At 45.1% G+C, this 24,515-nt stretch overlaps 7 protein-coding genes across 7 annotated transcripts; 2 read left to right on the forward strand and 5 right to left on the reverse strand.

The window, feature by feature from the left end:
• Nucleotides 1-260: 260 nt before the first annotated feature.
• AOL_s00043g734 (uncharacterized protein) lies at nucleotides 261-4,692 on the forward strand (the record flags this gene model as incomplete). Its single annotated transcript, XM_011121220.1, has 4 exons — nucleotides 261-271; nucleotides 345-639; nucleotides 708-900; nucleotides 986-4,692. The coding sequence occupies 4 exons, from the start codon at nucleotides 261-263 to the stop codon at nucleotides 4,690-4,692; spliced, it is 4,206 nt and encodes a 1,401-aa protein (XP_011119522.1).
• A 535-nt stretch (nucleotides 4,693-5,227) lies between these two features.
• Nucleotides 5,228-6,861, reverse strand: AOL_s00043g735 (uncharacterized protein; the record flags this gene model as incomplete). Its single annotated transcript, XM_011121221.1, has 6 exons — nucleotides 5,228-5,263; nucleotides 5,333-6,019; nucleotides 6,080-6,103; nucleotides 6,171-6,189; nucleotides 6,268-6,478; nucleotides 6,657-6,861. 6 exons carry the CDS (start codon nucleotides 6,859-6,861, stop codon nucleotides 5,228-5,230), a joined length of 1,182 nt encoding a protein of 393 aa, XP_011119523.1.
• Nucleotides 6,862-7,497: 636 nt separating this feature from the next.
• Nucleotides 7,498-8,499, forward strand: AOL_s00043g736 (uncharacterized protein; the record flags this gene model as incomplete). Its single annotated transcript, XM_011121222.1, has 1 exon — nucleotides 7,498-8,499. One exon carries the CDS (start codon nucleotides 7,498-7,500, stop codon nucleotides 8,497-8,499), a length of 1,002 nt encoding a protein of 333 aa, XP_011119524.1.
• A 371-nt stretch (nucleotides 8,500-8,870) lies between these two features.
• AOL_s00043g737 (uncharacterized protein) lies at nucleotides 8,871-10,613 on the reverse strand (the record flags this gene model as incomplete). The annotated part of the gene is made up of 3 exons (XM_011121223.1): nucleotides 8,871-10,039; nucleotides 10,102-10,224; nucleotides 10,283-10,613. The coding sequence occupies 3 exons, from the start codon at nucleotides 10,611-10,613 to the stop codon at nucleotides 8,871-8,873; spliced, it is 1,623 nt and encodes a 540-aa protein (XP_011119525.1).
• Nucleotides 10,614-11,638: 1,025 nt separating this feature from the next.
• On the reverse strand, nucleotides 11,639-13,004 carry AOL_s00043g738 (uncharacterized protein; the record flags this gene model as incomplete). Its single annotated transcript, XM_011121224.1, has 3 exons — nucleotides 11,639-12,015; nucleotides 12,071-12,638; nucleotides 12,702-13,004. The coding sequence occupies 3 exons, from the start codon at nucleotides 13,002-13,004 to the stop codon at nucleotides 11,639-11,641; spliced, it is 1,248 nt and encodes a 415-aa protein (XP_011119526.1).
• Nucleotides 13,005-17,432: 4,428 nt separating this feature from the next.
• AOL_s00043g739 (uncharacterized protein) lies at nucleotides 17,433-19,394 on the reverse strand (the record flags this gene model as incomplete). The annotated part of the gene is made up of 1 exon (XM_011121225.1): nucleotides 17,433-19,394. The coding sequence occupies one exon, from the start codon at nucleotides 19,392-19,394 to the stop codon at nucleotides 17,433-17,435; it is 1,962 nt and encodes a 653-aa protein (XP_011119527.1).
• A 1,022-nt stretch (nucleotides 19,395-20,416) lies between these two features.
• AOL_s00043g740 (uncharacterized protein) lies at nucleotides 20,417-22,635 on the reverse strand (the record flags this gene model as incomplete). Its single annotated transcript, XM_011121226.1, has 4 exons — nucleotides 20,417-21,513; nucleotides 21,650-22,230; nucleotides 22,315-22,414; nucleotides 22,512-22,635. 4 exons carry the CDS (start codon nucleotides 22,633-22,635, stop codon nucleotides 20,417-20,419), a joined length of 1,902 nt encoding a protein of 633 aa, XP_011119528.1.
• Between the last annotated feature and the right edge of the window lie 1,880 nt (nucleotides 22,636-24,515).

A 24,515-nucleotide genomic window follows, 5' to 3' on the forward strand; every position in this document is an offset into this window, starting at 1 on the left:
CCAAATATTGCCTAGAAATTCTCGACGAAGCCGCCCCGTTAGGCGCGTAATGCAGACCCTAGCTCATGCATATGCCAAGAACCTATCGCGATGCAGGACTTGACTACCTCACGTGGCAATACACAAGGCCTCTAAGGCCGTGCGATTTCAGGGAGGCTCAATAAAAAGCTAGGAGATTCTGTGAAAAGTTATAGAATACAATGTTCATCGTTGAATTGTTAGAGTTAGTGCCTGGGGCTAGCTAGAAATTACCGTCCGAGATGTCGATAAGGTTAGCCAAAATAGTAACTATTCTACCGAGCTAATTGATGTATTTCTCTAACTAACTAAGCTACTTCGGAAAGCGGCCTCGATCGTCTTGAGAAGTCTATTGAGAACTTCAAGCTTAGTTTAAAGCCCGAAGACCACCATACCTTGAAGAATTATCCCGACCCAAGTGCCGAAGATGTTGCGGACTTCGTTAAAAACCTCGATGCGAAGCTTCAGCAGAAGCAGAAGCGGAGAAAAACGCTCCAGTCTTCCTCGTTTACGACATTCATTCGGGCTATGCAACAATTTTCCGGTATTATAGATACCTGTGTCCAGTCAAATCCTGAGATCGCTGCTCTGGTTTGGGGTGGAATGAAGTTTGTACTTCTTGTAAGAAAGCATGATTTTACTCCTCTGAATATTCTATATGCAATGAACCTGACCTGGCCTGTCTGCAGGCGTTCTCGAATTATACAAAATATCTAGAAGAAATAGTAGATATGTGTGACCAAATGGGTCGTCTCTGCCCTCAATTCGACAGATTTAGCAAGCTCTTCCCTAAGCATAAAGAACTACAAAGTGCTATCTGCGACTTTTACGCTATTGTCGTTGATTTCTTCAGAGAAGCATTACTATTCCTTTATAGTTCAGGTATGTCTGAAATCCCACTTAGCCAATTCCTTGATCTCAAACACTCCTCGAAGGCCAGCTGATTGAAGTATGTACATTTGTTTAGTTTTAAAACAGCTTGCAGTTGCGACTTTCCGGCCATTTGAGGAAAAGTTCAGCGATATCTTCAAATCTCTCGATCTAGCTAAGAACACAATCGACAGGGAGATTACTCTTTCTTCAGAACAGGAACTACAGGTTGACAGGGTAAATAATGCCCAACTTCGAACAGATGTTCGCGACTTATGTTATTTCACGCGAGTGAACTATCAATACTACCATGACGGTCAGGTCCAGCTAAACGAGGAAGCGCAAAGATCCAAACGAGAGCGAATCCTGCAGAACATTTCCAGATATTCTTACTACACTGAACTTACAAATAATCTCCAAAAAAGAATCGAAGGCAGCGGCCTCTGGATATATAAAACACCAGAGTACGAGTCCTGGGCCAATTCTCCTAAATCGTGCGGGTTATGGTATCACGGCATCCCGGGATTCGGGAAATCAGTCTTAACTTCTGGTGTCATAGATACCTTGCTCGAGCTGTCGAGGTCGTCGAGGCCGAAACAATATCGTGTTGCATATTTCTTTTGTACATTTACGACGGCTTCGAGCCTTCTCGCATATACGATTTTATCAAGCCTTCTCCACCAACTATTTTACTATTCGCATGATCTTCCAAGGGGCCTTGCTGAGGATTTGGAAGCTCGCTTCGAGGACAGAATCAGGGCTAGCCAGGTGGTCCTGGCTGATATTCAAAACTTCATAACGGAAATTACTAAAAACAATAGAGCTATCAACTATATAGTAGTTGACGGTTTGGATGAGTGCAACGACAAAGAGCGCGGAATGGTTCTTCGAGCTCTCAAAAAACTGCTTCAGGATTCCCCTAAGGCTGTCAGGGTTCTAATCTCCAGTCGGGGGTCCCAGGATATAGCCCGCGCATTAGTCTCCAAGCCAAACGCTAGCACTAAGGATGATCAAAAATTCCAAGGCTTTGGTCAGTTGAGCCTTGGAACTTCGAACCAGGAAGATGTTGAAGCCTTCATTTCCCAAACACTTCTCAATAAAGAGCTTGAAGGGCAGTTACCGGAACTGCCAAGTTATCTCTTCACCGAAGTAAAATTATTCCTCAGCAAAAACGCTAAGGGTCTCTTTATTTGGGTTAACCTCCTAATCGAGGAAATATGCAACGAGTCGAAAGCAGAAGATATTGAAATGGCTCTTTCTAAACTGCCCAAAGACCTTGACGGACTCTACAATCGAGTGATCGACCGTATTATGCAACATCGGCGTCCTGAAGTTGCCCAAGAAATATTCAAGTGGATAGCCTATGCGATACGCCCGTTGACCCTTGAAGAGCTAAAAGAGGCCACATGTTTGAAGAACACGCAGATACGTACTTGGGCAGAGCTAAGTAAGCTTGCCGAAGTGGATGAAATGAAGTGGCTGCAGAACTGTGAAAACCTTGTTATAGTGAACAAAGCATACAGAACTGTTCAGTTTGCACATTCTACCATAAAGCAGTTCTTGGAGTCCCGGTTATGCTGCAGAGAGAAATCCTTCCTCATGGATAGATATACTAATCACCAACTTGCGGAAGCTTGTGTACGGTACTACAAACTTCCAGAAATCTCCGATCCCAGTGCCCAATACCAACAAACCCCTGTTTCGAAGAAGGCCCTTAATTCCCTTGCCATGATTGCGAACGTTAACAATTCGGCACAGGGAAGCACATTTTGGGCCAGTACTACAGACTGGATGACTCGGAAACTATATCAGTCCACTTCGCTACTCACAAATCCAGCACCGGCTTCCACCGCTCTCGTCAAAACTGGAAACTCAAATATACTTATATCACAAAGAAAAAACTTCAAGGGCATACTACGAGCATATCCGTTCTTAGAATATGCTACTAGCTGTTGGGTTTTTCACTACATAGAATACGGCCGTGGTGAACTCGCACGCGATATCCAAGAGCCATCCGAGAAACCAAGAGAGGTTGTTCTTACGCCCGGAGGGACATGGTTTCATACATTAGATGACACAAACTTACTACGGGGAAAAATATCCCTTTTGTGGGGTTCTGTCCCTGCTCTGCGACCCTCAACGGTGGAAGATACACTGAGCCACCCAGGGAACCATACCCCGAATTCTGCTCGTACCGAATCTAATATAGCATTCCCGATGTTTCCGAGAACGAGACTATGGCTATCACTTGGCCTCGAGGAGAAAAAGTCATTCATTGCAATGAATATTCCGCAAGAGGAAGCGCAGAGAATCTGCAATCTCATTTTACAAAGATTCCCGTCAATCAGATTCCCATGGCAAAATTACTTCACACCGGAATCATTGACATTCGAAGAAGGACTATTTGATCTTTTGGATTGGGCGCTTGGGAATGGTGTCGGGTCGATCTTTGAATTGATTTGGGTTGGTTGTTGCATAGACCATAAAGTATACAGCACCCCGATTTCACATTTAAAAACGGAGCTGTTACTTAAGTATTGGCTGCCCGCATATGACGATTCGGACAATCTTTCTATCTCGAGATTTGAGAAACTTTGTGCCGAGAAGGACGCCGATACCGCTGGAATGTGGGCTTCAGTCTTTGGGGCTATCGTGCACGACGCGTCTAAGGGCGGTGCTCTTATTTCAGGAAACCCCGGGGGTAGACTATCCACAGAACCAACCTTCATTTTCGAACGTCTCCAGTCTGCATGTGGGGAAGCAAATACCCTCCTTTTCCATCGTCTGATCGAAATCTTAAGCTATCTCCCAAAGACCTTCGAAAGCGGTCGATTCCAACCCAGCAAGTACCTCGGGCAGATCAACTACCAGAAGATCGTCGGAAAAACCATCGAGGCGTATGCACACGGTATCTTGAAGGCTCTTCATCAGGAGGAGTATCAAATCTTTATAAGACAGGTATCCCCGGAGGATCAATTTCGGCTCCTCGAATTGGCGACAGAGCTTGGCTGCTCTGAATGTTTTGAGGAACTGATATCCCATTATAGGTTTGGACTGACAGTTTCAACGTTGAGTAAGAGTGGCCAGACCATTCTCCAAAGGGCCACGGAACTTAGGGACAAAGATATCGTCAGTATGTGCCTCGAACGAAGTACTGACTTGCTTTCTCGATCTCGGACAAATCGCTTCTATCCGTTACAAATTGCAGCCATGAATAATGACCTTGATATTATCAAGGTCATGGCACCATTCATCCGCGGTGGAGGTGGGAGGGTCATTGTGGATATGACAGCACCGCACACTTCAGATACTGCTCTCACCTACGCAATCAAGAATCTAAATACCGAGATTGTCCGCGTCCTGCTTAATGCCGGAGCGAGCTGGGACATGATGCCTGAAAGGCCACCTTCCCCTGCCGAGTTGCAGTTGTATGAAGAAGACGGCTTGATAGAACCTGGTAAAAACTACCCCATGTTACAATTTGCTACTACTCCTAGTGAAGAGATACTGGATTTATTCTTGGAAAGAGACAAAGCGGGGTTTTTTGAATGTCTACGCACACACAAAGTCGCAACTGAGAAGCTTATCCGCCTTGCCGAACGGAGTATCCGTAGGTCCTCTGGCGGGGCCGCCCAGGTGGTGCTAGAAAAGATTGCGAAGGCATTGGAGCGCTTCTTAGAGCTGGAATCTGGAGCCGAGCTCAGCGCGGAATTACATCCATCTGGTCTTCTACTCCGTCAGATCCAAGCTGGTCTACGCCCGAAATATAAATTCCAGGGTCCCCCGATAGGTATTAGGACCTAACATTTGCCTTTGCCTTGTTAAAATTTTCTTGACATCCATCTCCCAAGTTTATATATTAGGTTTTACGTACACTCAACACCCTCCCTAAACCGATTTAGGTCTTCAGACAGAGAACAATTAGGATACTATTCAAGACTTGAGAATGCATATGACTAGCCCTAATCTAGCTAAACTTCAATTCAGTGTGAATAAATATTGCATAAGCTTATGATAAACAGTCCTAGGATTCAAAATTGGATTATCTGGAGTGTGCCCAGTATTTGTGATTAGACCTGTATGAGACCTGGCAATCCTCGAAATCGGAGGCATAGTTGATTAAACTGGACTCGGGTTTGTAGATTGAGGATGCAATACTAGTCTTTGAAGCGACTAATCCCTACTGGCCTAAGATACAAGAACACTGTGACGAAACCCAACTGATTAGGTAATAAAGAGAAAAGTATCAATTATTACACGCATCTGTGCTAGATTGGAAAGAAGCAAAAGCGAGAGACTGAGAGGTAACATGCTGTATGTCGCAGCATCTATCGTTAAATTACGATGAGTGTTCTCTACTCTGACGGTAGCTTGCCTATTTTGGTACAATCTTTATCTTAGTATTGGCAGATACCTAAAAGTGATTTTAAAGTGGCATATTTACCTCCTGTTCTCTTTGAAGACCGTTGATGGATTCAGTAACATCCTGAAGGGCATCCACAGCAGCTTGGTGATACTCAAGTTGTGCATGGACCATAGCCGATAAGCCTCTCAAAGGCTCTGGTGTGTTCAATAGATCGTTCATGGCGTTCACAGCTTCCTCCATCGCAATAATAAACTTATCCTCCAAAGTCTCGATTTCATGCCTCAATTGTTCATCAGCAGCAGCTTCGTCGGCAGGGTTCTTCTTAAAAAGGCTGCCAATTCCGGGTCCGCCGCCGCCACCTTGCTCTCGCTGCCTCTGCTTAGTTTTAGCAGCATCAAGGAGTAGTCTTGAATTTTCAACATCTTGGCGCAGTTTGGCAACATTTTTGAAGGGGATATTGAGATTGGTTGTCCATGGCTTGACGAGCTGACCCACAATAACCTGGTCCTGAGCTAAACGTGCTTGGCCGATCTGACGGGATGCCGTTGAGAGCTTCTCAAGTCCAGAAGCAAGTGGATCCGAAGCCGGGAGGAGTTGAGATGATGCGCTGGCAGCACGAGAAATCGCATGGGCGAATGTCTTCGGTTCAGTGGGAGCCTGTGTCGGGGATACGAGAGCCTGCTGGGCTTCGGCTGGCGTAGCAGCGTTAGAAAGGGCCTGGATCCTGCCAGTAACGTTACGAGAGAGGTCGGTAATGGATTCGCGCTTAGGACAGTGTTAGTTCCAAAATCTATATATATTCGAGCTCGGCATTACAGTACGTACCAGATTCGGTGGATAATCATATGGCTGCATATAAGGTAAGCTTCGTCAAAACTCAGCCCATTGGTATACGGATATTTCATCATCTGCTTACCTCGTTTCCAAACTGGGTTCTATTTTATTAATTAGCTCCATCGTTCCGTATTTAAGGCGTATGCTAAGCTATAGGGTAGCAGGAGGAAGGAACTTACGTCACACTTAGCATCCTCTGGTGCACTTTATGAAGCGCATCGACACGGGCCTCCAATTCGCGATAGTCTGCCGGAAGCTGGGTCTTTTCGACCGAATCCCCGTTCCATTTGAGGAAGATGTCAGCTTCGGCCAGTCGAATCTTGAGAATCACGGCACCACGCCCACACCCGGGCAAATCACTTTCAACATTCAATTCATTCTCCTCAAGAACTTTGAATCATCGAGACAAACTTGAAAAACGATAGAAAGCAACTGGAGCACGTGAAAAGGCACGCTAACAACGCAAAGGGAACGGCAAAAAGAGTGCTAGGAACAATTCGATTTTTTTTCTTGTACATGCACATTCGGGTAACAAGAATGCTGGTTATGGAATTATAACAATAACTACGAACCTCTGCAAGTAGAAACTTGGGGGCGTAGAGGTGGGAGAAGCGCTGTATCTGACCGGAAACGACGACGGAAGCTTGACTGACCTTATCATCTGCTTGGCCGAGCTGCTCCTTTACGAACTGCGAAGTTCGGGCCGCGAAAGGGGTGAAGTTGGTACTGAAAGTGTTGCTGACGGACTTGCCGAAGCCTTGGAGAGTATCCATCTTGAATATGGTATGGTCCTAGAGGTAGGTAAGAAGAGAAGTTCCTGGTAACTGCTTCGGAGGGAGATGGATATCGAGAGATGGTTTAGGATGTCGCAAGCAGACAGTTGAGTTGGTGGATGGGAGGAAATAGCCAAAGGTGGTGTGGTCGATAGTGGGGCTGATGCTCCTGCAGCTGTGACCCTGCCCGCCAACGTTACAGAGAACCAACTTTACACGCAAGCCCATGTCAGCGCCTCAGAACCTCGGAAATATGTGCTTAAGTAGCTTGGATCGTTTGGGGGTCCGTAGTTAGCGCTTACCTGAGTTCGAGATGTCGTATTGAGGTTCTATTCGAGTTTTATAGGGATTCCGAGATGCTCTACTGAATCGAATTGAAGGCTGAACAGCTTCAGTCGAGCCGGCCCAGCTAATTAAGCTTCTGATATGATATCAGCTCAATTGTAAATCTTATCTGTGAAGATCTAATCTGATAAGGTTCTGAAATGCAACATTTTCAACACGTGCCCTCAGCCCACGGGCGGGTCACGGATCAGCCTAAAGTACCTCAGGTTCTGACTGAAATCCAAGAGGCCGCAAAATTCATCCAGCAACGCAGGCAAAGTCAGATTCAATTTCTCAAGGCTCTTTCTTGAAATGACGGACTTTCCAACGCTCGTATTCGTTCCCGGCGCGTGGCACAGGCCTTCGTGCTATAGTAAGGTCGTTAAGCTCTTGCAGGAGCAGTATCAGCTGAGGTGCAGCTTGGTCACACTCCCCTCGACAAGCGGTGACCCGGAAGCAACCTTCAAGCACGATCTTGATGCTGCCCGTACGGCTATAGCTAATGAAACGGATCATGGACGTAATGTGGTTGTTATAGCGCATTCGTACGGCGGCCTCGTTGGCAACAGTGCCATAAAAGGCTTTGCGAGGCCACGGCCTGACGTCGCATCAAACTCTCCTGCGACATCATCCTCTCCTGAAGCCGCAGGTGAAGTTCAGAGTTCGGTCAGTGGGTACGTAGTGGGCCTCGTACTCATAGCCTCTGGATTTACCTTCACGGGGCTATCATTCATGGACCCGTTTCTCGGCATTCCACCCCCGGCGTGGAAAATCAACAAAGACACTGGATTTGCTGATTTTGTGGTATCTCCTGGCGAGTTTTTTTATCATGATTTGCCGGCGGAAGAGCGGGAGTATTGGGTATCTCAGCTCGCTCCACAGAGCCTTAAGTCACTATTTGAGGGAGGCGAATATACGTATTCGGGTTGGAAGGATGTTCCCGCATGGTATATTGGTACTGTTGAAGATCAAGGTCTGCCCGTAGTGGTCCAACGGATGAATGTAGGCATGGCAAGGGAGATGGGAGCTACTGTCGAGCATAGAGAATTACAGACTAGTCACTCTCCGTTCTTGAGCCAGCCGGATGAAGTAGCGGAGATTCTAGTAGAGGCTGTTGAGGACTTTTCAGGCAAGCCAGTGGAAAGAATCAAGGCAGAAAGACAAGAGAACAAGGTAGTATCGCCAGCTGCTAGACTATGGCAGCCTCTAACATGGTTGAAATTTGGGTTACCGCTATTCTTTGGGCACATAATCGGAAGGGGCATTGTTGCTTTTAATTGGTGCAGGAGACTGTGGAGCGTTGGCCTACGCTAGTATATTATCGCCTCGACTTTTACCCTTAGACCAAACAACGACTGAGGATTATTTGTATATAAACTCAATAAACCCCGCTCTTAAATTTATAAACCCCAAAAATCTAGCAGACTTGAGCGATTAGCTAGACTCTAATCTGATGGTAGGTATGGAAAGAAATTACTTTATCAGTTTTACGTTCGTAAGTTTGCATGATCATATGATCAAAAGAATAAAACGCAAATATTTTAGGTGTCTCGATAATTAGCCAGCGCCGCAAATGACTTTTAAGAATTAGCTTTAAACAGTACTGTTAAGACCAAGAGTAACTATTTAAGGATAAAAGACCAGAAATAATGTTATGGAAGAAAAATTATCGAACCGTCCTACACTTAAGCCTTTGACCCCATCGACAAACAACCGTCGCTTCTCCACCTTGCAATTATTCCAGTAGCATATTCGCCTGAGCTAGTGACCGATGGCCCAGCAATCACAATCTCGCCCATGGGTCCATCTTCATGTTCCGCCGTGTATTCACCTGCATCCCTCAATTTGACCTCAACACAGCTAAGAGGTGCACCCAAATGAGATTCATTGAACGTCGCGGTATCCTCACCAGGCCTGTAATCGAAAGAAGTAGTTTGTGTAATCGCCCCAGCAGCCGCCGGCGGATACGTGAGTGCGTACACAACTTTGCTAAAGAAAATGGCCCTGATATCGTTAAGCCTATTGCATGTGATTGGCTTTGTCCCTTCTGCTGGGTTCTCAGCTACGTAAATTAGTCTTAGATTCCTGCCTAGGTTTGGTCGGTCGTAATCATTGAATCTTGCAAAAGCAGAGTGTTGGGGAACTTGGCCGTAGCGAGTGAGTTTCCTAAGCTGGTAGACATGCATCCATTCATGGAAGATCTCAACTTGAGCAGCTTTAGATAAACGTCCGATATCAGAAAGAGAATCCGCTGGAACCACAATAATCGACGGGAGAGCATTGCCACAAGAAGATTGGAGACTACCAGATGGTGGAGTCACAGCATTGATCGTTATTGTGCACCCAGAAAGCATGGCGGTGTAGGTAAGAATTCGGGTGAATTGGTCTGCAAGGGTAGAAGCTGGGGTAAAGATATCCGTAGGTTTAAACTGGTCCTTTGGAGCTGGAGCAGTGGCTTGTGCAGATACCGCGGCTACGATGTTGACGTGACTGTAAGGAACCGTGACAGCCTTTTGAAGCTTGAGGTCTTTCGAGAATACAATCATATGAGGCTGCGACTCGTCGATCTTTTCAGGTCGCGTGGCTTTCTGGCCATTTGCGGCGATATCATGCCATTCTTTCAAAGTTACTTTGGCATCCGGATCGGCAGCGAAGTCGAGGTGTCTGCTTCCTTCCTCGACAACGAGGATAACGTGTTTAAGCAGAGTGGAAACATTCAAGTCATTGATATCAAGAGAGGCGGCTGGCATGATCAAGATTTCGGCATTGGATGCTCGAAGCTTATCCGCGATAATCTCAGGTTCCGCAGGGTACTCAATTGGGACGAATGTGAAGTCATGGAAGGCACAGGCTTCTAATAGTTAGCTTCAGGTCCTATGACAACGGTCATTTGTAGGATTATCCCAGAACACTTACCGAAACCAGCGATCAAATTTTCGGCAGAATTTGGTAGATATACGGCAATGGCCTTTCTCTGGCTATTAGTTGGCAATCCAGAAATATAATGTCCCAGTGTATCAATTTCGGCGTCAAGTGTATCTAAATCTATGGTTAAGAAAAGGTTCTTACGATCTAAACGGATAGATTCGAAAATTACCAATGCTATGGACAACCTTATCATTTCCTAAGATAGTATGAAGGTGTCCGATTTTTTGCATGAAAACTCGCCAGATATCCCTCACATCTCCGTTCCTCTTCGAATAGCCTTCCTGAATCCCCAACCCTTGTCGAAGTGGAAACCCAACTGGTGTCTCACGTGAACGATGTATAGCTGATTCGTTTTTGTGACGAGTCGGGCCTACGGAAGACTGGTGGAGCAATGCCATAGGAGGTCCATCGGGCTCACCGTCAAGAAAGACCGGTACGAAAATAAGACCGGCCACAACGGCCAGCAGCGTGTATGTAACGTAGCTTATGTCGGAAGACATGGCGGAGATAGGCCTTCAAATCTAGGCTTCTCGGTATTTGCCGTGGACGTTGATATATTTATCTAATGGGCGTTCCGGTGGAGCCTGGTGAGAGTCAATGGAAGACCCACATTTATGGACACCGTAGTTTTTCTCGTGATGATAGTTTATGTAAATGGAAGAGTCGCTCGCTATGACGCCAGCCTGTTGGTCAGCACGAGCATGTGGGGAGCACGCGGTCTGGCCGGGGCCTGGAAGCTTACCGGGGTCCGGGGTCGATCCAACGCCACAACGCAAACTTCGTGGAACTTTAATGTCATTGAGCTGGGTCAGCTCGAAGCTATCAAAGGGTCCACAAACTGCCACTAGTTCAGCCGCCGTCTTTCAATTTCAACCCACAATAGCTGGCAGTAAGTCGGAATTCTGTTTCATATCAAATTTCGGTTATTGACAAAAATTTTCCACTGTATACTTTCTGTCGGATAATTTTGGTCACTTAAATTGATCCTGGGCGTCAGGGAGGGCGCTATTGAATCGAATCCCTTTGATTCTAATATAATCAACTAATTCCAAAATCAATCTAGAAAGTCTAAATTATATTCATCTTCTCGCGGCCCCTTTACTGGCTGCAAGTCGATGAGTTATTATATTTCCAGCCCATAATTCCGACGGCTGACAAGTTACCCAGTAGCTTAGCGAAGCCACTCTCTGGCTTGGCCCCACACACTCTGTCGTTGAACTATTTTGATAAAAAAAAATTCATGATGTTTTTTCCCTGATAAGCTATACGAAGCTAATCTAAAGCTATTAAACAAGGTCGGTGATACCTGGAGCTAGAAATGAGTGCATAATCTATCAAAACTACCTAGGCAGACACCAAAAGTCGCCGAAAGTTACTCCTATAATTGCTTCCAAATAGAATAGGAACAAAACATGAAAAAGTATAATCGTAAAACAGCAGAGGGCATGAAAATAGTAATCATTATAATTATACGCGGTAAAGGGAGTACAACTCGCAAAACAAAACAAAAATTCTAGGAAAGATGTCATACACTCGTTTGACTTCTATTAGCACTGTGGGTTAGTTTACTGCTATCATCTTTGAAATCGCTCTCATCTTGCATCTGAAGAATAAGTTCCGTATCGTCCTCCTCCCTATGAATCTCGATGGTTTGCGAGACCGCATGAGAAACTTTTATTCCCTTCATTTTGATAGATTCGGTATGCATATTTCCCGGCCCGCCAGCGATATGCGTAGTTGTTGACTGAAGTTGAGATTTTCCACCGCTTGTGATTTGTCTGATAGTTGAGCTGGTATTTCTGTAGACAGACTTCAGCATGGGAAGAAGAGCGGGTACACATGCGGCAACTATAGCACTAGTGTATTCCAAAGCCTCTGCAACAACTGCATTAAATATACTTCCTGTATAAACATTAGTACGGCGTGGTCAGGTCAAAAATAACCGAAAGAAACTTACTTGTGAGGTCCCCGTGTAGGAATTCGTGATACAGGGCGAGTTTGAGTATAGAAGCGGCGCAAGCAACAAGACCGAGCGTAAATATGCCGGTTATTGCGACTTTCTTTCTTGTCGAAAAGGTCTTAATATCCCAAATATGCTTTAACGGCAGTGCAAATATGACAACATCGAGAACCGTACGGATTGCACCAACGGCATAGCTGCCAGCAGCACCATTAGTACATTTAGTATTCGGGTCCGCTCTTAATTCAAGGCTCCAAAAGGCGCGGAAGGGTTTGCAGGTAACTGCTTGGGCGGCTAGAGAGATCGGACAGAAGATGATAACGAATACTATCAGGAAGTATACTATTCGTCTCATGTGTGTCTGCATTGAGTCGAATATCCTACGGTATAAGACCAATACGGACACTTTGACTGCCGTATTTGCGATAGCGAAAGTTGTAAAGTTGACGATGAAAAGTTTTAGACATTCATCGAATTGTTTAATCGTGAGATCGTATGTAAATCGTCCGAACCCTGCGTATAAGAAGGCATAAAGGTTGACAAAGGCGTACGCGATACAAGATACCTAGATAGTGGAATATTAGGATATTTCTTAGAAGTTGAAATGGTTTAAATTGTTGTTACGTACTGTCGCTAGAAGGACCAGCCAGTCGTCTAGTAATGGCCCGTTCTGAGCACCGTATCTGAATCGTGAATAGAATCTTAAAGATATCGACGATACCAGCCAGAATAGAACTATTACCGTCAAAGTAACGGCCTGCTTATCCATATTAGGGGGCTCATAATCTGGAGAAAAAAGCACTGCGATCTGTTCCTCTGTAAGGCTTGGGCCACTTGAACCCGACATCTTCGCTACTGTGCCTAGCAATTTGAACATAGCAGTTCGCTCCTCGGGCGTCGGTTTCGGAACATGACTTGGAAACTGTCCCATTATGGCGGCCTGTATGTCGATATTTATCTACCTTCGAATATTCGGGGTCGAAGTTTTAAAAGAATAGACCAACTGGCCCGCAAAAATAAAAGAGTGTCACAGTTGATTCTTCATGGAATAAGAACTCTATCAACTGTGTTGTTAAATGGTTGGAATTTTAAGTAACTGCGTGTGTAACCAAGGAAGAAGGCCTCGATCGAAGTCCGATATACCGATATGTATAATTGTGGAGAACTATAAGCACCGAACGCGAACTCCATCGTTTCCCTGGCTTGCGGATACATCTCAGAGATATATAGTGATCGGGAAGGATACCAGAGGCTTTCACGTTTCCTGGGTATTTCGCATTTCAGAATACGGTAATGTGCACAGTTCGCTAACCCACCCAGCGCTGCAGCTCTTGTTTTCGTTTTTTCTGCAGGTATTCCCTCGAGACATGGCTGCTCCACCCAGGGCCACAGGGAGAGGCTAGAAAACGATAGATACCATTCTTTTTTGGAAGTTGTGCTCAGTTCGCCTTTGCGGAGGCACAGGGGTCACGAATCCATGAACATTTACTTATCCAGTCTGAAGACCTAGGCAATCCTCAGCTTCGGTACCGATCATTAGGCCTGAAATCATGAGCGGGGGCGGTTGAGAAACAAGTAGACGAGTGGCTCAGAAAACCCATAAACAACATGAGAGCCACGAACGCTTTGACAGCAGAATTCAAGAAAATGTATCTAAGCTGCATCGTGCGGGACCGCCACCGGCCATACAGAACAAGTTAACATGCATCGTTCTCGGTAACGTCGAGGTATTTTTGAATCTAAGGCCTCATTTCCTTCAGATTGATGAGCTAGGTACCAGTAATGTAATATCGTCGACAGTGGGACGATGGCAAATTCTTTGGCCTAATCTGCGGGAATACGATTGGTGTTAAACCAATTCAAGCCTGAGGATTAGCGCTAAGATAGCAGCCAATGCAGAACCAAGCGATAAATTTGCGCTGTATTCTGGAAATGGTCAATCATTTACCGTTACAAGATGTCCAGAGATGATAAGCCGTTTTGTGCACAAACAACTCCTTCGATGCATCATGGACTTCCGTGTCTGCAGGTTTCAAGGCAGTTTTCATCCGAGAGAATGCGTCAAAAGGGTCCTGATTTGTTGTGATGAAAGGTTGCTGGGGTATGCCTGAGAAAATCTTGATGACAAAGGGATCTGAGGCCCAATGCGAGTGCGAGGCGAGAACCACAGGAGTTCTATGCGCCTAAGCCCATGTGCTGGTTAGTGGGAGGTCAAAGAGGCAGCGATAATTTGGTCATCCAGTTAGCGTGCTCTCGAGTTCGGGATTAGCGCCAACGTGGCGAAGGATGGGATTTTGATTTTCGATTTGTGTTAGGTATTCACAATCCAACATTCCAACTGTCAACTGTCGAGCTGTCAGTTAGTGTTCTAGAAGCTTAAAAGCAAGGCCCGCATTTATAGGGCCCAGGCCTGATAGAATATCAGCATTTTGTTAAAGATTTTGCAGGCTGGAAATATGGTCGAGTATTGGGGATATTTCGAGGAAGGGGCAGAACTCAAGATGTGGGAGCCCAAACGGGATTTGACAAGGGTCATTCCTGCATATCTGCAGTTAGGTTTCAAGGGCAAAAGGAGTGGCGCTCGACGTCCTCCCCACGGCTGGCCTCCTATCAAATTGGGAAGCACCAGTCCGTGGTCCCACCACGCTGCATGCTGTTCCGTCTTACCGAACAGGTAATACAGGCTAGTATTCAGCAAAAGATTCATCGAATGTATAATCGAATAATCCAAGAGGCTCTTCCTTGTCGATAGTCCGATTTCACGAAAGGAATAGGAGCGGATAGCGCAGCTGACCAATTTAATCAGTATGCGGTCGTGTGACGGGAAAGTCAACTCCTGCATCCAAGTGGACAGAACTCCGGGTCCAAGTCCTGCAACAAGGATTTATCGATCGTGAGAAAAGGGATCCGTGGTTCATGTAAAGAGACCCACTCCGACCTTCATTGGAAGATTTTAGGACTAAACATGTATCCTATTTATAACTTATGAAGGTTCTAACACTAATTGTCTAGAGATAGATATATTCGATCCTCCCCCAAGTCCTTGGCTTCGAAAGAATCAAGGGCATGCATATTGTAAGCATCGTCAGCATGCTTTGTCGATACTCCCGCCCCCGGTCATGAACCCTAGCTCACAGCTAGATATATACTCAGATCTATAGTATATGCCCTTTATTAATTAATTGACATTCGCACGAGTTGATGTCAGCCAGAGGAGCGCAGCCATCTACGAGTGCATTAACCTAGCGATAAGCCCAGGAACATAGTGGCGGGGAATCTGAGAACATACATATGCGCATGCATGATTCTACGGGATTACTAGAACGTATCTCGGCCTTCTTGTTAGTCATGTGAGTTATAAATGTCAGAGCCGGTTTCTCTCTTCGAGGTTTTACTGGAATGTTGGATGAGCATTTTGCAATGCACGACCCCCAAAGACCTCCCCAGATCTGGGATTTTCGAGTAGAGCGCCGAATGCTGATATGGCGATAGCAGTCGAAGAGCCTCAGACCCAGTCAGTATGTATCGTCTACACAGTAGTTCGTTTTACATATCGAAACACTCTGCATTGAACTACGCTTAATTAATACTATATAGATCGATGTTATAAGTTCGCACGAGTTCATTGGTAGCCTTGTGTCAGCAAGAGTCGACCACCCTCCAACTAGATTAATACTCGGTGCCTTGATCCGGTTTCAAGAGACCCCGAAGCCCGCATACCAAATTGCGGGGTTGCACATTTTTGACCTGAATATATAAGGTATAATATTGTTTACTTATATGTGACAAATTGTCTACTTGAAGTTGTGCGCACGTGTTATTAGGCCAGCTAAAATCTTTAATTGGGCTTAGTAAATCCTACGAAACAATGATGCAGCATATATTGTATGATACGACTACCTGGAATTAACAAAAAAGGCGAGTGAACTTCTGTATCTCGTGATCAGTTGGATAAGTATGAGTTCGGGCGTCGCATTCCACTTCGGATGTTCAGCCGCAAGGTCAAGGCGAACCTTCTTATCAACCCAAATAATTTAAAACATGCGAATAAATTGCGCAAACCGCATGTATACGAAAAGAGAGAAAAAAACCAAAGAGGGTTTTTCAAAATTTGGTCGGGGTACAAGGCGCAACCTTCAGCTGAACCTATAAAATAGATATATCTCAATCTCGTGGTCAGGAATCGTATTCTTCATTTTAAAAAGGTATTGGAAGTTCAAGATGCATCGATATCTACGAAGAACTTCCGTAATATAAAAGAATTATATAAACCCCGTGATGCTGTCCTGCTAACTACGCTAGTGTTAGCTCAGTCAGGGATTGTTTCGAAACATCGCTCCCGTAACGCCGTCTTTTAGTCTTTAGCTTATCAAGAAGAGTCGTCCCAAAAGTTGCGCTCCATGCATGGCTGCCATCTTTTCACACATCCGTGCGCGCAAAGTACCCATAATGGTCTAAATTTCAAGAATTCTCGACATTATGTATGTAGTAGACCCCACACACGTCTACCATATAATCAGATTTGGTGGTTTCACGAGGATGGCTTATACCAAGAGACGGGACGCGATATAGATGATGCATGATTTCCCCGTTAACCGTAAGTTGCGCACGCACATATGAGTTAGAATCCAATATAATGATTCGATTCGCTTCTAGTTTCTTAAGTGATCCAAGAGATATCGGTGGCGCTGAATTGACATGCTTGGAGGTTTCCGCCCCTTTTGATTTGATTCACTAACCAAGAAAGAGGGACCAGAGGTATAATAGATATTTCCTCATAACAACTTTAAGCTTGCGGGGAGGTATGATCTACTGTCATTGAATTTCTCTCTCTCCCTCCTTCTGTATCTCTTTTTTTCCCTTCTCTCTTTTTTTTTACTTTTGAAAATTTGCAGAATATTGCCATTAACTACGTGCGTGGTTCATGTGGAATTCGGGGCCTTAATTTAAGGTCTAATACTTCGAGTATTGTTGGATATCGTGCTAGAAAATGCGTTGGCTTTAAAACATGTTAGCAGCCAGCGCTGTAGGCATGCAGCCCCCTATTGATATTGACGTCCGTACGACATTTTACATTCAGGGTTTTGTTTACGTATTCCACTAATGTTATCTGTCAATTGGCCATTATATTAACCGTGGCAAACGGAAATAATTATCTTCGAATCGGACATATCAGAAATTGGGTATCAGAAAATATATACAAGTAAGAATAAGAAGAAAGGGGTTTAAACATTATAATGTGAGCCCCGACGCGATATCTGTCATTGCATTAAAGTCACAGGGACCATTAACAATCGATGATGAACTTTTAATTTCGAATAATCATCAATATAATAATATGCGTACTTCTGCAGTTAAATCAACCAGTGGCGACATTCTGCGCAATCTCTGCGAGTAACGCTGTCATCTCAATTATTGCGTGTCTCTTTTCTTGTTCCCCATTAGCCATGGCGACACATGAGACAACAGTCAACTCCCTTAGTCGCTTTCTTTCAAAGACATCGACCGGGGCTGGAGAATCCGGGAGCTTGGGAGTTGGGAAAACATGCGCATGACGCTTTTTAGTTGGAGGCGAGAACGAGTCTGGAGAGAGGTAATGGTCTCCAGAAAAATTTGAATTAGATCTTCGTCTAGGTAGCGGTGAAAACGGGACAGGTGATGCATCAACGATAAGCTGCACGAGCTTATCGATAGAGGTATTATCGATATGTAATCGCCCCGCTTTTCGCTTACCCCAGGTACAGGTGTATGTGGCTACCACGAGCTCTTTCTTTGGGGCCGTCGTTGACTTTTTTGAAAATATACTTGTAATGCTTGAGATACTGGATCTTCGACGAAGTAGGAAACCTGGCTTCTCAGCATCGTCTGGACTTAGGCAAGGAGACCTTGGAGATTTTGGTGTTATTGGCGTTACTGGCGTCTCTTCTGTCTCGCCTGGTAGTTCGGCTACGAGTTTGAGGTGGCTGTATCTGTTCAAAGCACCCCATTTTTTATTATGCTCGTCCTTGAGAGTTGAAGTTCCTTTCCAGGAAAATTTGATATCTTTATATGTAAAAGAATATTGCCGTCCAAGTTTATTTTCCCAGATCATTTGGACTCTGTCTGGATGACTGGGGGTCGAAGGAGTATGTGGAGGTGTTATTTCGCAGACCTTGGATGTATCAATGGTTAGGGTTGGTGTGTTTCGTGTAGTGGACGTTGGTTTTGAGGCCACTCCTGGTGTCTCCTCTTTCGGAGCCAATGCTCCTTTCTCCGCCTCTGTTCGGGGATCGCCAGTTATACTAATAGCGGGCACTGGGAGGATGGGTGCCGGTGCGATTATATCCTTTGGTTTCTCCGATGTTGATTTTGAACCTTTAGCAGTTTCCGCTTTCTTTCTCGATTCTCTTTCGCCCATCTTTTTGGTTACAGCGTTGATAATAGACGAACAGAGACATGAGCTCTTGATCTTGGGACCAACCAGGCTCTTTTCCTTCAGCATCTCAGCTTCATCCTGGTCTTCTTCGGTAGCATCCTTCCCAATATCTGAAGCCTTCTTCCATCCAGGCTTCCTAAATTTCCTTGGGTAGTCTTCTGCAACTACTCCTCTTTCGTCGACAACCCCCTCGCCATTGATATCTTCAAAATCGAAGTCCCATTTGCGCCAAGCAAATGAACCATCGAATTTGCAAGAAATGGGAGAGTGTCTATTAGGCCCAGCCCGCAGAGTATATGGGAGCGGCTTCCATCCAACGGGTAGACTAGGTTTATGAACAAAGTACGCCGCCATTCTTGGATCGAATTTTGGATGGTCAGGCCGCCTGGCGGTCCTAACATTGACAGCACCACAAGTACGCGACCACCAACCCGGTGTAGGTCTTTGTGTGCCATCTGCAAAAGTAGCTCGAGGTAAAGCTCCCAATGATTTATCCGCAACTTCATGAATCGACATATTCCCGCCCTGGGGTCCACCGATTCTATATAAGTGATAAACCGTCGAATCATGATCCTCTGGAATTGTGCGATATGACGGAGCTTCTGAGTAAACAGAAGGTGTCATGGAGTTACTCCTGTTCCGGCTACCGAATTGCCTTGTAGGGCTGCCGGGCCCGGAGTAAGTAGGCAGGGTCTCCATTGTGGAGATTGACGACGAACGTTTACGCTGCCAACCTGCCGGAATGTCGTCGACTTTCAGGGAGTCCATGCGCTTAGTTGTAGGCGAAGTCGGTACCGACTCGGCGTCCAGTATGGACACTGGTGTCTGAGGTCTTGAAGAATCCACATCTGTGATAGCGAGCTGTGGGATCTGGATATTAATCGTTGGCGCGACTGCGGGTGCCATCCTTGCTGAATGCGCAGATGTCTCTGCTTAACGTTAATGCAATGCAATAGGGTGAACTCAAGGTGGAGAGAATGCAAATTTGCAAAGCGCAGCAAAAGCCAGAATCGGAGGCACGGCGATAAAACTCCTCAGTTTTTAGAGTCGTTTACGAAACTATTCAGAAAATGGAGGAGGCTTGGAACTTTCGAGGGTTCCATGATCATTATTAAGTATCTTCTCTCTCTCTAGATTCCGCACATCCTGTTCATGAAGTTTATCACATTGGGCCAAGGCATTAGGCGACCATCCGAAATGTGGGTTTTGGAGGCAGTGTTCACATTAGCGGGTGGTTTAGCTGCAGGACCAGCCGGGATCATTACACAAGCATTTTGGAAGACCTGGACGAAACGTCCCGAAACTGACCAAAGAAAAGCTTCAGAAGGTTCGTGTGCTTCTCAGTCTAGTCACCTTGGTATCTTCACGTCCCACAAAAGGCCCCACATTGAATTTATTCCGTCGAGGCTCGAAAGTCTGTGCATTACTGTCAAAAAAATCACTCGTCTAACCCTCATGAGCTCAAAGAAGGGCACGAGGCGTGCTTCACAGCCCCAGTTTGTGGGTTCTTTCCTTACCAACTTTCCTTCATGGGTTCCGGGTACCATTTTCCGAGAAAAGTCCAATCAAACGAGCTCCCGCAAACGGGGACTCGACCATAGCCCGATGATCTGAAGGTATCGACAACGAGAATTCCTGTTTTCTGCGGGAAATCTCTCGTCATCGCTGCCTAGACGTCTAGTAGGCCCCTCGCTTACCTCCCACCAACATTTTTTTCGGGTCGACATAGCAAGTGCGAGGGGTACAAGCTTTTGAGGTGAGGCTTGAGTAGGTAATAAGTTACACGAAGAGTTTTTTAGTCAGATAGGTGGTTTGGTATAACGTTAGGCTAGTTCCGTCATCAAATGGCTGTACAATTGTATACAATGCATGTAACAAACAACATAAAGGAAGGAATAAATTATGTAAGTACCCTTCCCATGTTAATTCTAATATTCAAACAAGTGAATAAACCGTTCCTTTCCTCTCGGAACGAGCCGAATGGGAACGTAGCCTTTAATAATCCGTACTGTTAACCCGATTTGCGAGCAGTTCTTCATTACGGACCTAGCTGTCGCCCTCTGTTGCTCATAGAGTGCAATTCTCTCTTTCTCATCCATCTTTTCCACCGCCTCATCATCAGCCAGCTCATCAACCGCAAGTTCGACACTATAATTCTTGAATATCAGAGCAAGTAGTATCATAATCTCAACTTGCGCAAATCTTTTCCCCAGACAAGATCTCGGGCCGTCTGAGAAAGGAATATAAGATCCTTTCAATGGGTGCAATAAACGACCAGTCTCCTTGCTTGCTGACACATCCATTCCAGCCTCCTCACCATTAACGTTATCCTTGGTCAACCATCTCTCTGGAACAAAATCCGCAAGGTCATTGTCATCGCCCGTAACTTTTGATGGTCCAGTCGACGGCCAGTACTTTGGATTTCGTTGTAACGCGAGTGCATTCATACTAATCACAGCCCCCTTCGGCCATACCGTTTGTTTCCCTTGATACATAACGATTTGGTCACTCTCATCACTTACTTGTTTAGGGATGTTAATGACGGGCGGTATAACTCTCATTTCCTCTTGCATAACGGCACAGATCATGCTACTTTGCATTGCCGCTACGTCTTTATTGTAATCCCACTCGTCGACTGGTCTGTCGCCAAATATTCTATCGATATCCTCTTGCATGCGCCTTTGAGAGCCCATGTGAAGTGCAAGGAGTATCAATAGATAGTGTAACGCCCCTGCCGAAGTTTCGTGACCGGCTACTAAGAAAACGAATGCATTTCCTAGAATTTCAGAGTCTGTCAAAGTCTGCCTTTCGGGGTCGCCGTTCGCGGTGGTTTGTTTCTGCTTTTCGTCAAGCGGTTTATTGGGCCCATAAGAGTTTTTAACCAGAGCTCCCATGATATCCATTCCGTCGGCTTTTTCACTGGCGATTGCTTCTTTCTTTTTCTCGACGAATAATTCGTTCATGTAAGTTTGGTATTCCAGGGAAGCTTCGGCTGCTTTCCTTGCCCAGTTGAAAGGAGCATTGGCTATATCGGCATCATAGTTTGTTAGCCCTCATATGATCATGCATTATATTATATAACACCCTTCGACATGGAACATAGCCTATATGCATGTATTGCAAGCCAGACTGTGTAACCTCGCAGACAATGTCCAACGTACCGAGAAACCACTTGGGGAACACCAACACAACTAGTAAATTATGCAACAATCCCGCCAGAGCATCTATGAAGCTCAAAGTATGCCGATGTGTCGATTCACTACTCAACGGCCGAATCAAATCCGCATCCTCCGTCATCCCAGGCCATTGTAGAGAAACCCCAAACCCGGCTTTACTGATAACGTGTAAGCTCATCCTCATAGTATCCTTTAGCACATCCTTAATCGTAATCCCCCCTTTTCCATCCTCTCCAGCCCACTTCCTCAACATCATTTTCCCTTGTCGGATGGTTTCAGCGAATACCAATGCATTATTCTTCTCGCCGAATGAAGGAGACGTGATTTTTCGGTGGAATTTCCATTCAGAACCTTCCGTCGAAAGGACGTTTCGACCGAAAATGTTGACGGTATCGTACAACCAGGCGGCTTTTGGGAAGTCTTCTCGTCGACTGGTGACTTGGGTGATTACTTCGCGGTCTGCAATGTAAATGTGGCAGTCTACAGGACTAACGGTCATGAAGACGTCGCCGTATTCGGCGAAGGGTTTGAAGCCGTAAAGCCAGGCCCATTCTGGTACCATGAGTCTATATACATATATAAAATGTTGGTAAACTAATCCCCACATGCTGCACTGGATTGGTGTGACATATAGATCTAGGATAACTTACATAATATATTTTGAAACCCATAGGTTTGGATATTTAGTAACGAACCAGTTTCCAAACCTTTTGCCAGTAAGGAGCCATATAGGATTGAAAGCATAAACAGCTGTTTATTCGCGCACATTGCTATAGTCAGTCGACCAAGTCGAAGAATATACAATCGAAATCCATGGAATATAAGTAAGTAGGTATAAAATACTCACGAATAACTCTATACGGTAAACCAGACCTCTTCGCTACCTGGATATTCCTCCAAAGGCCAATAGCACTAGATGCTATATAATATGCCGGCAAGGCGAGAAAGAATGCTGCCACGGCAGACACCATTGTCGCTAACACACATGCACTCAGCCTTTCTCTCTTAAAGATTTGTTTCTTGGTCGAATCGATGTTTAAATTGATGGTAACTTCCAGGTCCTTGGACAAAGAATTATATTAGAAAAAGAAGGAGTGGGGGCTAACCTTTATATATATATAATCACAAAATTTTGGAACGACGATAAATCAGCACCCACCTTCGCAGATATTACCTAAAACCTTGTGAATTACAAGAGCCTCTCTACCAACTAACACGGGATCCACATCTGTCCGGTAGAAACGGAACTACCCATGCATGCGCATACCATGTACAATCTATGACAATGTGTTTATTCACCCAATTGCCAATCTCTCCTCTACCACCTTCAAGGGAGGGGGGGACTACGAAAGTTCCCTTTCATCATGCACCCTGGCAGTTATGAAGCAAAATGTACATTCCACTCCCATTCGCAGTCAGCGGTTCTTCGGAATATTCCTATAGGGAACAGAAAGAAATAGGGATTCTTCCTATCTACTTCTTATCTTTCATCCTCAAAGAGTGCACACGGAATATTGCAGCCGGGTTTTAGACTTCTCCATGCATTGTACATACAATAGTCATGATTGTCTCTTTCTTTATTCTTTCTATCAATAGAAACACCATTCGGATAGCCCTAAAAGAAATGAAAACCAGGCGGGAAAACATATTCCTTTCGTATATGCACGTGCACTTTTTGGGATAAATTGGAACCGGGACGAAACTCTTTAACTAGTGTTATTTCAGCCACGGCACAGTACTTACATACAAGCTAAGATAAATCCCCCAAGCTCTTTACACAATTGTGGAGGGGGAAAGAAAAAGAGGAATAAAGAGCACAGGCCAATTGGAACACTCGTTCCCATAGTCCCTTTGTGGAGACACTCCGGGTGGTGATTCCTCGTTGACGGGCATACAATCCATACTTACATATATTAATATTAGATATGGCGTATTTTAGCTAGGGCGCCTATAATAACTGTCGCATATAGATGGACCGGGAATCCCTTTCTCCAATAACCTTAAACGGACGTTAATACGAATCCAAGGCTTCTTAGGGCTGGTTAGAAAATGACCTGATAGGACTCGTTCCACCTTGTTGTTCCACTCGGGAAAAGTATCTGGATGATCAACTTTTGGGTAATATAAGACAAGCTAGCTGGGAAAATTGCTATCTTAGGTCGAAGGATACGAAGGACATCCATTTCGTCTAGCATATAGATTGTCGCCGAGAATATGGCATATTGATATTGCTTATCTCTTATAAAGAGTTCGAATTCAAGCCATGGGTTAAAAGTGATATATCATGAAGTTGAACGAATATTATCACCACAGCTTCACCTTTGATTTCTTATATATCTATGCATCCCCATTATATTAATACAATGACTCGGGGCCTACTGTCCTCTATATGTAATATAGGGTATAGCGACCGGGGACAACATATCGACTCCAAGTTGAATGCAATTGTATCAAACCAATCGAACAACATGGAATAACAATGAACCTGCATTGCATTGTATTAGCAGGTTTCGTGTTACGCCGCCTATTTGGGAAATCATGGAAAAAGCCCGTTCGAGAGAGTGTCAAGTTGTGCTATACGCACCCTCGTCTCGAGGTTATTTCTCCCTCCCTCGATAACGTGGATGCGTGGGTGGCGCGTGGCAGGGCCATGGATTTCACGGTCTCGTATTTCCATACCCTGATTTGAAGATAGTCTAGCCTAGGCATGCATGTAACTGAGGTAAGAGATCGGGGTTATTCTAGCCTTGAAGTCCTTTAGCTGGTCATTGAAAGTCTGGATCTCGGCATTGGCTCCCGGCTAAAACATTGGCCAAGTGAAAGGAACATGGGCCACCTTTTCGCAGCGCAG

Source organism: Orbilia oligospora (assembly GCF_000225545.1).
Source record: "Orbilia oligospora ATCC 24927 unplaced genomic scaffold scaffold00043, whole genome shotgun sequence".
Taxonomy (NCBI): domain Eukaryota; kingdom Fungi; phylum Ascomycota; class Orbiliomycetes; order Orbiliales; family Orbiliaceae; genus Orbilia; species Orbilia oligospora.